The 15,164-nt window shown below is 41.6% G+C and overlaps 1 protein-coding gene across 3 annotated transcripts in view; it reads left to right on the top strand.

Annotated features, from left to right (window-relative positions):
• LOC138648710 (receptor-type tyrosine-protein phosphatase eta-like) overlaps nt 1-15,164 on the top strand; it is a 160,891-nt gene that overhangs the window by 50,338 nt on the left and 95,389 nt on the right. For all 3 annotated transcript variants that reach the window (XR_011315179.1, XM_069738543.1, XM_069738542.1), the window contains exons 11-15: nt 1,487-1,741; nt 1,882-2,151; nt 3,718-3,990; nt 10,281-10,535; nt 10,674-10,943. Coding sequence is in view for 2 of the 3 variants with exons in the window: in XM_069738543.1 (XP_069594644.1) it covers nt 1,487-1,741; nt 1,882-2,151; nt 3,718-3,990; nt 10,281-10,535; nt 10,674-10,943 (1,323 nt within the window). In the remaining variant the exon portion in view is untranslated. The remainder of the gene's footprint in view (nt 1-1,486; nt 1,742-1,881; nt 2,152-3,717; nt 3,991-10,280; nt 10,536-10,673; nt 10,944-15,164) is intronic.

The raw sequence follows: 15,164 nt of genomic DNA, 5'->3' as shown, positions 1-15,164 counted from the left end.
CCAGCCTTAATTTTTTTTATTTTTTTATATCTTCACCCTTATTTCTTTTTTTCCTTCCAGTTACATTTTGTTATGTTTAACTCCACCTTTTGTAAATGGAAGGGCCTTTCATGAGCTCGACATGAAGGGGTGGTCTGGTCTAAAACTACAACTTTTCAGTTACTCTATGTGACTGCAGATTTGTGAATCATCACACCGCTCGCACTGCACACTGTTAGGATTCTTCGGTATCGGCACCAGCCAGTGTACATATCGCATACTTGTGGTCACATGACCACCATTCCTGGCGCTGACATCGGAGAATCCTCACAGTGAGCAATGAGCGCAATGTGAGGATTCGCAAGTCTGCAGTCACACAGACTGCAGACTTGTTGTTTTAGACCAGACAACCTCTTTATACCCTGTTTTGGCTGTATGTTGTATACAGTTATACTCTTTTTGTCTAATTCGTTTTTTATTTCTACTGCTGCATGAGTTACATCAGGCATCAATCTATCCATGCTATTTGTTATATTTTTCAAATATCTCCTATCTCCTGAAACTGTTTATAAATCAATAAAAAGTTTGGAATAAGAACATAGTAATACTCCTTTTAAAGGGAGACTGTCATGTCCAAAATGGTAATTCAGCTACTGTCTAAAGAGGATTAAGGACTGTGTAAATGGCTGAATTTGCATATTTTTCGGGATAACGGACACCCTTTTGAGGAAGCTATTTCTATGATTGGGAAGGGATTTCTGATAACTACCACATTATGTCACAACTTAATTGTTGTTTGCTGGAATGTTGAACCCAGGGGTACTTGGCTTGAAAGTTGCAATCGTTTTAGCCGATGGGTGCGTAGTGTATTAGTTTGTTAAATGGAACCTATCCGGTCCGATGAGGCGCTCACCCTGCAGATACAGTATAGGGTTAATCCTCAGTGTTGTAATGCTGTACTGAAAGTGCGGCACTAGGGAGAAAATGAACTTTACTCATCCCAGTAGCCATCTTTCGGCCATGAAGGCATGTCTCTAGCAACTACAGTCATTGCACACAGCAGTGTGAGAGGTGACTGTGAGCACGCCCCAACACTGACTGACAGCGGACTCAGCAGTGCATCAGTGCAGAGTTAGCTGTCAATCAAAGTGCTAGGGCGTTCTTGCTGCCAAATCTCATGGTATAGTGAACGATGACTGTGGCCGCGCCGCAGTCCCGAGGGGAATATACGGTAGTTAATTTTTTTCCTGGAGCTGCGCTTTCAGTACAGCGGCCGGGCACGATGATGCTATTTACGTGCTTTATATCTACTGGTGAATAGTGTTATCTGATGTGACAGGTTCCCTGTAATGTATTTGTAACAAGCTGTTTTTTTTTTATTTTTATAATATACATATAGGTCACTTAGTAAATATGTAACTGTTCTACTACTACTACAGGTCGATTACTTGCATCATACCAGAGGTATCTGCTGTATAACTAACCTGTCTGTGATTTATATTATCAGTTCCCGGACAAGTTACTAATATCACCATGAATAATTACCAGTCGGTTGATGTTCTTGGAGCCTCATGGATAATACCAGCAGGAAAAGTGGATAATTATACAGTCAGTCTAACAGGAGCCATCAATAAGACAACACAAACTACGAGCACACAAGTGAATTTCACAGGATTACTACCAGGCAGAGAATATAATGTCACTGTACAGACAGTCAGTGGGAGCTGCAGCCAGACATCTGCTCCAGTGACCGAGGCCACATGTGAGTATCCTCAGGATCTGCTCAGTAATGGCTCCTTATCATCCTCATATCACCATTCTCCTCTGTTACCGGCACTATTACCTTATTATACGGATGCTGGATATGTTCTCACCTCTCTGTATTTCTCTCCTTTTCTGCAGATCCAACTCCACCTGGAATATTATTCTTTATCACAATTACAACAAAGAACCTGACATTATCTTGGTCGGAGCCAGTAAATATGACCGGTGTGAATAAGACATATAATATAAGCTACGGGATATCTCCATCAACTACCTTATCTGTGACAAGTCCCACAACAAGTGTCACCCTCCAGAGCCTGATATCTGGGACTAATTACTCCATAGCTGTGGTAACAGTCGGAGTCCGGGGGTATCAGAGCTCTCCGCTCACCACATCGGTCTATACAAGTAGGTTTCATGCCTCCTTCCCTGCCTGTGAGATACTGTTCCAATGCAGAAACCTTGCAGAGCATCAGATCAGCGATCTGATACCTGTATAGTGATGTCCCATCCTAGGACAATGTAAAAAAAAAAGTTAAAAATAAAAAAAATTAGTACAAAGTGTAAAAATATTTTAAAAAAATCCCTAAGTAAAGAACATAAAAAAGATACAAATATTTTTCCAATAAGTAAAAAAAACTAAACAGAAAAAGTACTTGTTTGGTACCGCCGCGTCCGTAACAACCTGCTCTATAAAACTGTCCCACTAGTTAACCCCTTCAGTGAGCACAGTAATAAAAACGAGGCAAAAAACAATGCTTTATCATACTGCTGAACAAAAAGTGCAGTAAAACTCGATCAAAAAGACAAATGTAAATAAACATGGTGCAGCTGAAAATGTCTTGTTCTGCAAAAAAACAAGCCGCCATATAGCTCCATGAGCAGAAAAATAAAAAAAGTTATAGCTCTCAGATGCAAAAATATTTGTTTTCTGTAAAATAGTTTTTATTGTGTAAAAGCGCCAAAACTTAAAAAATATATATGATATAAATTGGGTATCGCTGTAATTGCACTGACCCAAAGAATAATGGTGCAATTTCCCCAGTTAACCTTATGAAAATAAAAAAAAAAATTGGGTCTAAAGGAACATTTTTGTGAAAAAAAACTAAAGTTATATGTTTAATTTTTCCTTCCATAAATTCCTGTGAATCACCTGAAGGGTTAAGAAACTTCTTGAATATGGGTTTGAGTACCTTGAGGGGTGTCATTTTTAGAATGGTGTCACTTTTGGGTATTTTCTGTCATATAGGCCCATCAAAGTCACTTTAAATGTGAGGCGGTCCCTAAAAAAATGGTTTTGTAAATGTTGTTGTAAAAATGAAAAATTGCTGGTCAACTTTTAACCCTTATATCTTCCTAATAATAAAACAAAAGTTTCAAAAATTGTGCTGATGTAAAGTAGACACGTGGGAAAGTTATTTATTAACTATTTTGTGCAATAGGACTCTCTAATTTTAAGGACATAAAAATCAAAAGTTTTAAAATTGCGAAATTTCTGCAAATTTCAGATTTTTTTTCACAAATAAACGCAAGTCATATTAAGGAAATTTTTACAACCATCATGAAGTACAATATGTCACAAAAAAACTGTCTCAGAATCAGGGGAATCCTTTGAAGAGTTCCAGAGTTATGACCTCCTAAAGTGACAGTGGTCAGAATTGGAAAAAAAAAATTGGTTTAGTCATGAAGGTGAAAACCGGCTTCGGGGTGAAGGGGTTAAAGTGGCGTAACACCTTAAATCCCCCATACCCATTAGATTAAAGTCATCCACACTCATCCGGTCAACAGTCATCAAATATTTAGGACCTGCTTTAGATGGTCAATTTCATCTAACGTTCATGGTCCTGATATCTGTTGGCGCTTCATTCCTTGCCAGAACGCTGGATCTTTCTGTTTTGAGCAGTGATTGCCAAGGATAATACAACTTACTGCTCTCTCATCCTGTATCCATTTATTATATTCCTTTTATTTCAGAACCGATTTCAGTGAAATCTCTGCAGATCGGCGCTGTGACCTCATATTCTGTGTCTCTGACGTGGAGTAAACCTGATGAGTATCAGACGTCTTACAGCTACAGAGTCCAGACATTCAACTCATCAGCCACAATGGTGAATAATACAATAGTGACAAGTGAATCAGCGACAATAATGAATCTGACACCAGGAGAAACATATACATTCCTGGTCTATACAAGAGCTGCCGATAACAGCACTGAATCCGACCCGGTGTCTAATACGACCTGCACAGGTGAGGACAAAGGGAATCACTTTAATGTAAATTATGAGTTGACTGTATAGCTCCTGATACATAAAATGACATATTATAGATATACGTATTTTTCTTTTACTTAATGTCTTGGCCCTTAACCCCTTACTAACATATGATGTACAGTTATGTTATTCTGGATCCCTGACTGAACTGAGACACCATCCCCACCAGCAGATGATGGCTGTGATATTCAGCCATCCTCTGCCTCTACAGCTGCGGGTGGAGATGTGCTAAGCATCATGTGACCATCGGCCCTCCTGTGAAACGATCTTGTGGTGTCAATGGGTTGCCATGATGGCTAGGGGTCTTCTGAAGACCCCTGTGCATACCATGACAGTACTCTTGTGTACACCAGCTGCTGGTTGATGCTCACAGGAGACCATGATTATATATATATATATATATATATATATATATATATATATATATATATATATATATATAATCTACTATATAAAGCTGAATGTGTGTGTGTGTGTGTGTGTGTGTGTGTGTCCGGGATTGGCATCTGCACCGTCGCAGCTACAGAAACAAAATTTTGCACAGTCACACGTCTGGACCCTGAGAGCGTCATTGGCTACGTTGTGAGGTGAAATTTTAACCCCGCGCGTTCCAATTCACCAAACAATTTTGCCCCTATCTACATAATGGGGAAAAAAGTGAAAGGAAAAGTGATGGAAGCGTCGCAGCTACAGCCACAAAATTTTGCACAGTCACACGTCTGGACCCCGAGAGCGTCATAGGCTATATTGTGAGGCGAAATTTTAACCCCGCGCGTTCCAATTCACCAAACAATTTTGCCCCTATCTACATAATGGGGAAAAAAGTGAAAGGAAAAGTGATGGAAGCGTCGCAGCTACAGCAACAAAATTTTGCACAGTCACACGTCTGGACCCCGAGAGCGTCATAGGCTATGTTGTGAGGTGAAATATTAACCCCGCGCTTTCCAATTCACCAAACAATTTTGCCCCTATCTACATAATGGGGAAAAAAGTGAAAGGAAAAGTGTTGGAGGCGTCGCAGCTACAGAAACAAAATTTTGCACAGTCACACGTCTGGACCCCGAGAGCGTCATAGGCTATGTTGTGAGGTGAAATTTTAACCCCGTGCTTTCCAATTCACCAAACAATTTTGCCCCTATCTACATAATGGGGAAAAATGAAAGGAAAAGTGTTGGAGGAGTCGCAGCTACAGCCACAAAATTTTGCACAGTCACACGTCTGGACCCCGAGAGCGTCATAGGCTATGTTGTGAGGTGAAATTTTAACCCCGTGCTTTCCAATTCACCAAACAATTTTGCCCCTATCTACATAATGGGGAAAAATGAAAGGAAAAGTGTAGGAGGCAAATTGACAGCTGCCAGATGTGAACAAGGGGGACTTAAAGAATGAGAGCGATGGCGCCAAAGAGTATATACCGTACAGTTGCTAAGGTGGGGCCTCGACATGGGATACTCACCACACACGGGGATATGAACACACACAAAATGCGCCACACACTACCACGTGCTTGAACACATATTACCCTCAGCACACATTTCACCACAAATACACCAACCTCGCCACATAAAAGTCAAAACACAAAAGTCGCCACTCAAAACTCGCCACGCGCAGAACTCGCCACATGCAAAAACTAGGCTCTTGCAAAACTCGCCACAAGTGCAAAATTCTCCTCATGAAAAACTCGCCACACGCAAAACTTGCACACGCGGAAAAATTGCCACATGCACAAAAGTTGCAACACATGCAAAAGTTGCCTCACACAAAACTTGCACATACTCAAAAGGCACCACACATAATACTCGCAACGCGCAAAACTCGCCATGCGCAAAACTTGCTGCACACAACTTGCTACACTAACCTGTCACATGTAACTCGACACACAAAAAGTTGCTACACGCATGTTTCTACACAAAACTCATCTCACAAAAGTGGCTACATGCATGTCGCCACACGCAACTCAACACACAAAACTTGACAAACGAAACTCGCCCTAAAACACACACAAGTCTGGTATTATCCTTCAAAAATAAAAATCTGATTAATAAGCAGACAAACTACAACAATTGCACCATATAGGAAATACGGCAGCTGTCAGTCACATGACCTGTCTATTATGTGTATGTGTGAGCTAATATATACTGCCAGGGGGAGGGCTTCCTGTTGGCTGGGGATTTATCAGGCTGCCAATTTAGCTTACAAATACTGAGGTAAAAATACTGAGCAAATAACGTGTGAACGAGGTCTAATACAGGAGGAGATGACACACAGATATATACTATATACAGGAGAGATGACACACAGGTATATACTATATAGAGGAGGAGATGACATACAGGTATATGCTATATATAGAAGATGACATGCAGGTATATACTATATGCAGGAGGAGATGACACTCAGATATATACTATATACAGGAGGAGATGACATATAGGTACATATATATACAGGAGGAGATGACATACAGGTATATACTATATACAGGAGGAGATGACATACAGGTATATGCTATATATAGAAGATGACATGCAGGTATATACTATATGCAGGAGGAGATGACACTCAGATATATACTATATACAGGGGAGATGACACACAGGTATATACTATATACAGGAGAGATGACACACAGGTATATACTATATACAGGAGGAGATGACATACAGGTATATGCTATATATAGAAGATGACATGCAGGTATATACTATATGCAGGAGGAGATGACACTCAGATATATACTATATACAGGGGAGATGACACACAGGTATATACTATATACAGGAGGAGATGACATACAGGTATATGCTATATATAGAAGATGACATGCAGGTATATACTATATGCAGGAGGAGATGACACTCAGATATATACTATATACAGGGGAGATGACACACAGGTATATACTATATACAGGAGGAGATGACATACAGGTATATACTATATATAGAAGATGACATTCAGGTATATATATATATGGGAGATGACACACAGCAGGTATTTACTATATACAGGGGAGATGACATACAGGTATATACTGTATACAGGAGATGACATACAGATGTATACTATATATAAGGGAGATGACAAACATGTATATACTGAGGTGATGAGGTGAAAATGAGAGGTGTGAGGTGAAAATGAAAAGGTGTGATTGCAAAATGAGAGAAGTGAGGAAAAATAGTGGAGTGATCAGAAAATGACAGATGTGAGATTGAAATGACAAGTGTTAGGGGGGAATGAGAGGAGTGAGGGAGAAAATGAGAGGTGTGAGGGAGAAAATGAGAGATGTGATTGGGAAAATGAGAGGCGTGATGGGAAAATAAGAGAAGTGAGGTGCTATAACCAACCACAGATATTTACTATGCCCAGGCAACGCCGGGCTCTTCAGCTAGTATATCTTATATATAATTGCCTAGAATACTACTTCCTGCAATTTGTGCCAACTTCCGTCCGGAGCTAATGTCCGGAGCTAATGTCCGGAGCTAATGTCCGGAGCTAATGTCCGGAGATAAGTGACGTCAACAGTGTCCAGTGTCTGATTGGTTGCCGCCTGCTGCGAGCGACCAATCAGAAACGTGCCGTACTGTGACACACTCCGCCCGCCATTTTGGTGTGATTTTTGAATTTTTACCTCACAGCAAGTTTCTACTGCGTGGAGGCGGGCCCAGTTACGTTGCTCTTCAAGCTCCTGCCGAATTTCAAGTATATATGGATTCTAGACTCCCGATTCTTTAGAATCGGGCTGCCATCTAGTATATATATATATACATACATACATACATACATACATACATACATACATACATACATTATATCTATCTGCCAAAAATTCTTATAAATTATGAAAAAAAAGTTCTGCCACATAAACATAAATAGATTATGTATATTTGGTATCACCGTAATTGTACCAGCCTAGAGAGTTATTTTTAGTGGGTCACTTTTACCATATAGTGAACATGATAAATAATTTAAAAAAAAATTTGTGGAGTGGAATTGTGCTTTTTTCTCAATATCACTAAGCTTGAGGGGCAAATATTATATTTATACTATATGAGTAAAAGGACCAGGTATGTGAAAGCTGGATCTATCCCATCCTGCAGGTATTGCATATACCCCGAAAGAGGGGAGTAATAAAGAGAAGTGAGAGACTGTGAAGCGAATAGTTCAAGTAAAATTTAAAAATTATATACGGTAACCCATTAGTTTTCTCCTAATTATTAGTATTTTTATTCTTATATTTGGATAGGATTTTTCACCAATTAACTTATTTGAATACTAATAGTATTATGTGAGAAAACTAATGGGTTATCTCTTTTTTTATTTATCTTGCACTATTTGCTTTAGGGTATGTGCACACGATGCAGATTTAGTGCAGAACTGCAGCAGATTTTTCTGCAGCAGAAGCGCTGCAGAACTGCACTGTGATTTACAGTACAATGTAAATCAATGTGAAAAAAAAAAAAGCTGTGCACATGGTGCAGAAAAATCTGCGCAGAAACGCTGCAGATTTCAAAGAAGTGCATGTCACTTCTTTTGTGCAGTTCTGCAGCGTTTCTGCACCCCTCCATAATAGAAATCCATTGGTAAAAAGCGCATAAAAAAAACGCATAAAAAACGCACCTGCGGATTCTGCCAGGAGATGCAGATTTAGTGCAGATTTTATGCAGAAAATTCTGCACCAAATCTGCATCGTGTGCACACAGCCTTAATGTATCTCGCATCTCTTTATTATTCCCCTCTTTTCGGGATGTATGTTTGCTGGATAGGATAGGTACATTTTTTTTTTTTTTTTTACATATTTGGTCCTTTTATTCTATGACCTGCGTTTTGTCCTGTTTCTTATGCTGTATAGTGTACGTATAATATTTTCCCTTTTCAAATATGGCACAAGTACCTTTGCGTATTCCCGACTGCGTCTTTGGCTGACATGTGCAGGTTATTGACATCACTGGGAATTTCCCGCTGATCCGCTGCGTCATGCTTACTGGCCGTGATGCGCAGTTCAGGATGGATGCCAGTGCATGGACAATACACGTCACCGGGGAAGTATGCTATATATATTTTGCAAACACAGTGTTTAATAACTCCCTGAGGAAATCCACGCAAAATGTTCATTGGGGTTATAGATACTGTATCACACATGGAATTATGGGCTAGCTACTTACCTCTTTACTATAACATTTGACTGTGTATACTTACCTTCATTTACTTGTACAAGTGATGCCCCTTCTTACCGAATGTGTGTAGACTATGTCCCATTTTTGCACTTGAGTCTCCACTTTTGATTTTTCACTAGTATCATTGTATGTTTTGTGCCACTATACCTTACTTTAATAAAATCCTCTATTTAATATTAGTTGACCTATGACTCCATGTTATTTATAGGATTTATATTGTATTTTTGGAGTTGGTCCTTTTGACTAATGGAAAGTGCAACCTATTATGTGGCTTATGGCCTTGCGTACAAATTTTTCGCCACCCATCTCTTCATTCATTAAGAACAATATTCTCTTCTTCTGCTGAGCAATGTGGACATCGATCAGCGGATTTCCCATAGTCCCCTTCTGCTTGTCCATTAATTTAGTATAGAGTATATTCAAATTAGGTCTTGGGTCATTTAGCAGGACCAGTGGCAGGACAGGGCTCAGCGGCCAATAGCAACAATTCACCCTATTAACCTCCCCTTGTGTCCTCTGTTCAATACCAGCTGTCGTGCTGTAATATACTGATTTCTGACCTGGCTTATTTAACAACTTTTCTGTTGTTTATCCTTTGGATGGTTATTTGCACTTGGCCTGGGACTGTGGGACTTTTCTTTTTTGCTTTCTGCCTTTGACTGATATCTTGGCTGCTTTCCTGACTTCACTGTGCCACAATCCGATTACTGATATGATACTGGAAGTAACTGCTGTACAACTAAGGCTACGTTCACATTAGCGTTCCGCTAATGTGCGTCGCTGTTGCGTCGGCGACGCAGCGGCGACGCGCCCCTATGTTTAACATAGGGGACGCGTGCGTTTTTTGGGTGGCGTTTTTCGACACGTGCGTCGTTTCCGACGCTAGCGTCGGACGCAAGAAAATGCAACAAGTTGCATTTTTCGTGCGTCCGATTTTCGTCAAAAAACGACGCACGCGTCGCAAAACGCAGCGTTTTTGCGTGCATTTTGCGCGCGGTTTTTGTGCGTCGTGCGTTGCGTCGCCGACGCACCGGCGCGCAACGCTAATGTGAACGTAGCCTAACCTGTCTATGATTTCTATTATTCTCAGTTCCCGGACAAGTTTCCACCATCACCATAAATAATTACAAGTCGGTTGATGTTCTTGGAGCCTCATGGATAATACCAGCAGGAAAAGTGGATAATTATACAGTCAGTCTAACAGGAGCCATCAATAAGACAACACAAACTACGAGCACACAAGTGAATTTCACAGGATTACTACCAGGCAGAGAATATAATGTCACTGTACAGACAGTCAGTGGGAGCTGCAGCCAGACATCTGCTCCAGTGACCGAGGCCACATGTGAGTATCCTCAGGATCTGCTCAGTAATGGCTCCTTATCATCCTCATCACCATTCTCCTCTGTTACCGGCACTATTACCTTATAACACAGATGCTGGATATGTTCTCACCTCTCTGTATTTCTCTCTTTCTCTGCAGATCCAACTCCACCTGGAACGTTATCCTTTACCACAATTACAACAAAGAACCTGACATTATCTTGGTCGGAGCCAGTAAATATGACCGGTGTGAATAAGACATATAATATAAGCTACGGGATATCTCCATCCACTACCTTATCTGTGACAAGTCCCACAACAAGTGTCACCCTCCAGAGCCTGATATCTGGGACTAATTACTCCATAACTGTGGTAACAGTCGGAGTCCGGGGGTATCAGAGCTCTCCGGCCACCACATCGGTCTATACAAGTAGGTTTCATTATTATTTGCACTTTTAGCAACTTTTTAAAAATTGTCACTTGATGTGAGGAAAACTGTTGAGAAAATGAAGAAGGAGCAGAATACAGAGAAGAGAAATTAATTTTAAGAGTTTTCTTGGACCCTAGAGGTGTCTAAATGAGATTATAATTAGGAGCTGATGTGGAACCGTACTGCTGAAAGAATCTGGTCAGGAGTATCTCAGAGTAATCTGCTCCATTGTATTCTGGGTGGGATAATGGTGCATTAGAATAAGAGATTCTCCTGTAAACCTCAAGTAAACTTCCAGCTAAAAATGAAATCTACTTTAAGGTACCGTTACACTAAACGATTTACCAACGATCACGACCAGCGATACGACCTGGCCGTGATCGTTGGTAAGTCGTTGTGTGGTTGCTGGAGATCTGTCACACAGACAGCTCTCCAGCAACCAACGATGCCGAAGTCCCCGGGTAACCAGGGTAAATATTGGGTTACTAAGCGCAGGGCCGCGCTTAGTAACCCGATATTTACCCTGGTTACCATTGTAAATGTAAAAAAAAAACAAAAAACACTACATACTCACATTCCGGTGTCTGTCACGTCCCTCACCATCAGCTTCCCGCACTGACTGTGAGCACCGGCCGTAAAGCACAGCGGTGACGTCACCGCTGTGCTCTGCTTTACGGCCGGCCCTCAGTCAGTGCGGGAAGCTGACGGCGAGGGACGTGACAGACACCGGAATGTGAGTATGTAGTGTGTTTTTTTTTTTATATTTACAATGGTAACCAGGGTAAATATCGGGTTACTAAGCGCGGCCCTGCGCTTAGTAACCTGATATTTACCCTGGTTACCAGTGAACACATTGCTGGATCGGCGTCACACATGCCGATTCAGCGATGACAGCGGGTGATCAGTGACCAAAAAAAAGGTCCTCATCATTCCCAGCGACCAACGATCTTCCAGCAGGGGCCTGATCGTTGGTCACTGTCACACATAACGATTTAGTTAATGATATCGTTGCTACGTCACAAAAAGCAACGATATCGTTAAAGAAATCGTTATGTGTGACGGTACCTTAAGCATAGAAAGGTTTTATACCCTACAGACCCGTCATTGTTCATCCAAGTGTTAAATGTGGCACCCACAAAACGCCAATGAAATGATTAGGAGTGTCATGTAGTGGATTTACTGCTTTTTTATGTCCTGGGAAAACAAATGTTTTATTTAATATGTAAATGAGGGCTCCTCAGTGCACCCTTGGTGTGCATAAGGCTACTTTCACACATCAGGTTTTCGCCGTCAGGCTTAATCCGGCTACTTTTGAAAAAAACAGATCCGTTGCAAATTGTGAAAAACTGATGCAACGGATCCGTGTTTTGCCGGATCCGACTAGCTGATATCCGAGCATAAATAATAAATAAATAAATAATCTTTATTTTTACATAAATTAGCTGGCATTAGCTGGTCCCGAGAGAGAGAGACCCCAGAATGGAAAATGCTGCTACAGAGCATGCTCAGTTGTAAAAAAACAGAATTCGTTGCCGGATTCATCATTTCACGGATCCGGCGTCATAGGCTTTCATTATAGCAAACTCCGGACGCTGCCGGAATCGTTGCTGTCTGTTTTTTTGCTGGACAAAAAAAAGTTACTATGTCCGTTTTCTCCGGAAAACAAATTTTCGAAAGATCCGGCGAAAAACGGATGAAGCATGAGGCCGTCACAATCCGGCGCTAATACAAGTCTATGAGGAAAAAAACGGATCCGGCAGCAACTTTTGCTGGATCCGTTTTTTTTCAAAATTCGCCGGATTAAGCCTGACGGCAAAAACCTGATGTGTGAAAGTAGCCTAAGAGCATCTCTGCACTGAATTGGCATGGAACATTCTGCACCTTTGCTTGATTTAATGCCCTTTCATGCCCAGAGCAAGAAATGCCTTATCTGAATTGTACATTTGCACTGACTTTCTTGGGGTCCAGCAGCGCACACAGTGTATAATGTGTGTGCACGTTTTACTTCTTTGCTCCGGAATGTTGTGGGCGTTCGCTACACTGATAACATTGATGAAGCCCCAATAGTGCCAGCACACGGGCGCATTTCATTTATGGCAGCGCTCACTCCTAGAAAGCAAGCACTGTCAATCAAGTTATGAACCCGTGCACTTTGTTTCTTTACGAAGGTGTGGTGAACGAAAAAAACACAGTTCCAATGTATTGATTGTCTTTCTTGTTACAGCATTTACAAATTGGGTTAATTAAATTCATATTTTGATCAGAATGTAGTGGTATCAAATGTTTTACTTTTTTACATTTGTTTATTTTTATTGGGGAGAAATTGAATGATTCAAATTTTTTTTTTTATATATTTTTTATATTTTATTTTTCACTTTATTTTTTAGACCATAGAATGGTCTTGAACCTGCCATAGCCCATAGTAGTTGAGTATATAGTGTAAGTCTTGGTGGTCTTTGAAGCTCAGCACATAACTTCGCTTCAGAGGAGGATCAAGATGGCTGCGACTGGGGATTTCCGCAGGCCCCCTGCTGTCATCATCACCCATCAGTGACTCACGATTGTGTTGTGGGGCACCGATGACAGCTAGTACATGCGAACACTAGCACATATTAAATTTAAATGGTGCTGTCAGAGATTGGCAGCAGCGTTTAAATGGTTAACAGGTGCTCATACTATCACCACTTGCAATTACGTTGTCACGTCTTCCTGGGAGATATGGGATTAGGCAAACTTTATGTACTGTGAATCGCAGGTCTCGGAGCATCAATAGTAAAAAGATATAATGTTTAAAAATAATTAAAAAAAATAAAAAATCGTGATATTCTTACCTTCTGGTGTCCCCTGCAGCCTTCCCGCTGCCCCCCGATGCTCGCTATGCTGCTGGCAGCTCCAATTCCCAGTAATGCCTTGCAAAATGACCCAATGACGTAGCGATCTCGCAAGACCGCTACGTCATCACAGGTCACTGTCTTGCAAGGCATTACTAGAAACGGGAGCTGCCGGCAGCATCGCGAGCATGGGGGGGGGGGGGGGAGGGTTCACGGGAAGGCTGCGGGGGACGCCGTAAGGTAAAAATAATGAACAAAATGAAAAATCGTGATATTCTTACTTTCCGGTGTCTCCCGCAGCCTTCCCGATGCTCCCGGCAGCTACTGTTCCCAATAATGCCTTGTGAAACAGTGACCTGTGAGACCGCTATGTCATGGGGTCATTTCGCAAGGCATTACTGGGAACGGGAGCTGCGGCAGCATTGTGAGCATGAAGGGGGCTGCGAGGGATGCCGGAAGGTAAGAATATCACGATTTTTTATTTTTTTGAATTATTTTTAACATGGGTTGTGTTGTGTATGCTTTTTTGCAGCGGAAAACGCGGCGAAGATGCATACACAATGTGTGCATATAGCCTCGATGGATCCGTAAAAAAAAAAAACAGACCCAGTGCATCGGTTTTTTACAATCTGCACAGGATCCGTCTCTTCAACATTTTGACAGATTGTGACTGATGGTAAAAAAAAAAAAGTGTGAAAGAGGCCTTATGTTTAAAGGTACCGTCACACATAACGATATCGTTGCAACGTCAGGCTTTTGGTGATGTAGCAACGATCCCGCTAATGATCTCGTTATGTGTGACAGCGACCAACGATCAGGCCCCTGCTGGGAGATCGTTGGTCGTTGGGGAATGATCAGGACCATTTTTCCGCTGTCATCGCTGGATCAGCGTGTGTGACGCCGATCCAGCGATGTGTTCACTTGTAACCAGGGTAAATATCGGGTTACTAAGCGCAGGGCCACGCTTAGTAACCCGATATTTACCCTGGTTACCATTGTAAAAGTAAAAAAAAAAAAAAACAGTACATACTCACATTCTGATGTCTGTCACGTCCCCCGGCGTCCACAGACTGTGTCAGCGCCGGCCGTAAAGCAGAGCCCAGTGGTGACGTCGCTGTTACTGACGGCGCTGACACAGTCAGTGCAGGGAAACTCTCGGCAGCAGCGCGTGCATTAGCAGCTCTCTTGCCGAAAGCAGTTTTAACCCTGTGGACGCCGGCGGGGGACGTGAGAGACATCAGAATGTGAGTATGTAGTGTTTTTTTTTTTTTACTTTTACAATGGCAACCAGGGTAAATATCGGGTTACTAAGCGCGGCCCTGCACTTAGTAACCCGATGTTTACCCTGGTTACCCGGGTGCTGCAAGGGGACTTCGGCATCGTTGAAGAC

This window comes from Ranitomeya imitator, chromosome 9, assembly GCF_032444005.1.
Source record: "Ranitomeya imitator isolate aRanImi1 chromosome 9, aRanImi1.pri, whole genome shotgun sequence".
Classification (NCBI taxonomy): Eukaryota; Metazoa; Chordata; class Amphibia; order Anura; family Dendrobatidae; genus Ranitomeya; species Ranitomeya imitator.
This window is presented reverse-complemented; position numbering and strand designations above follow the sequence as displayed.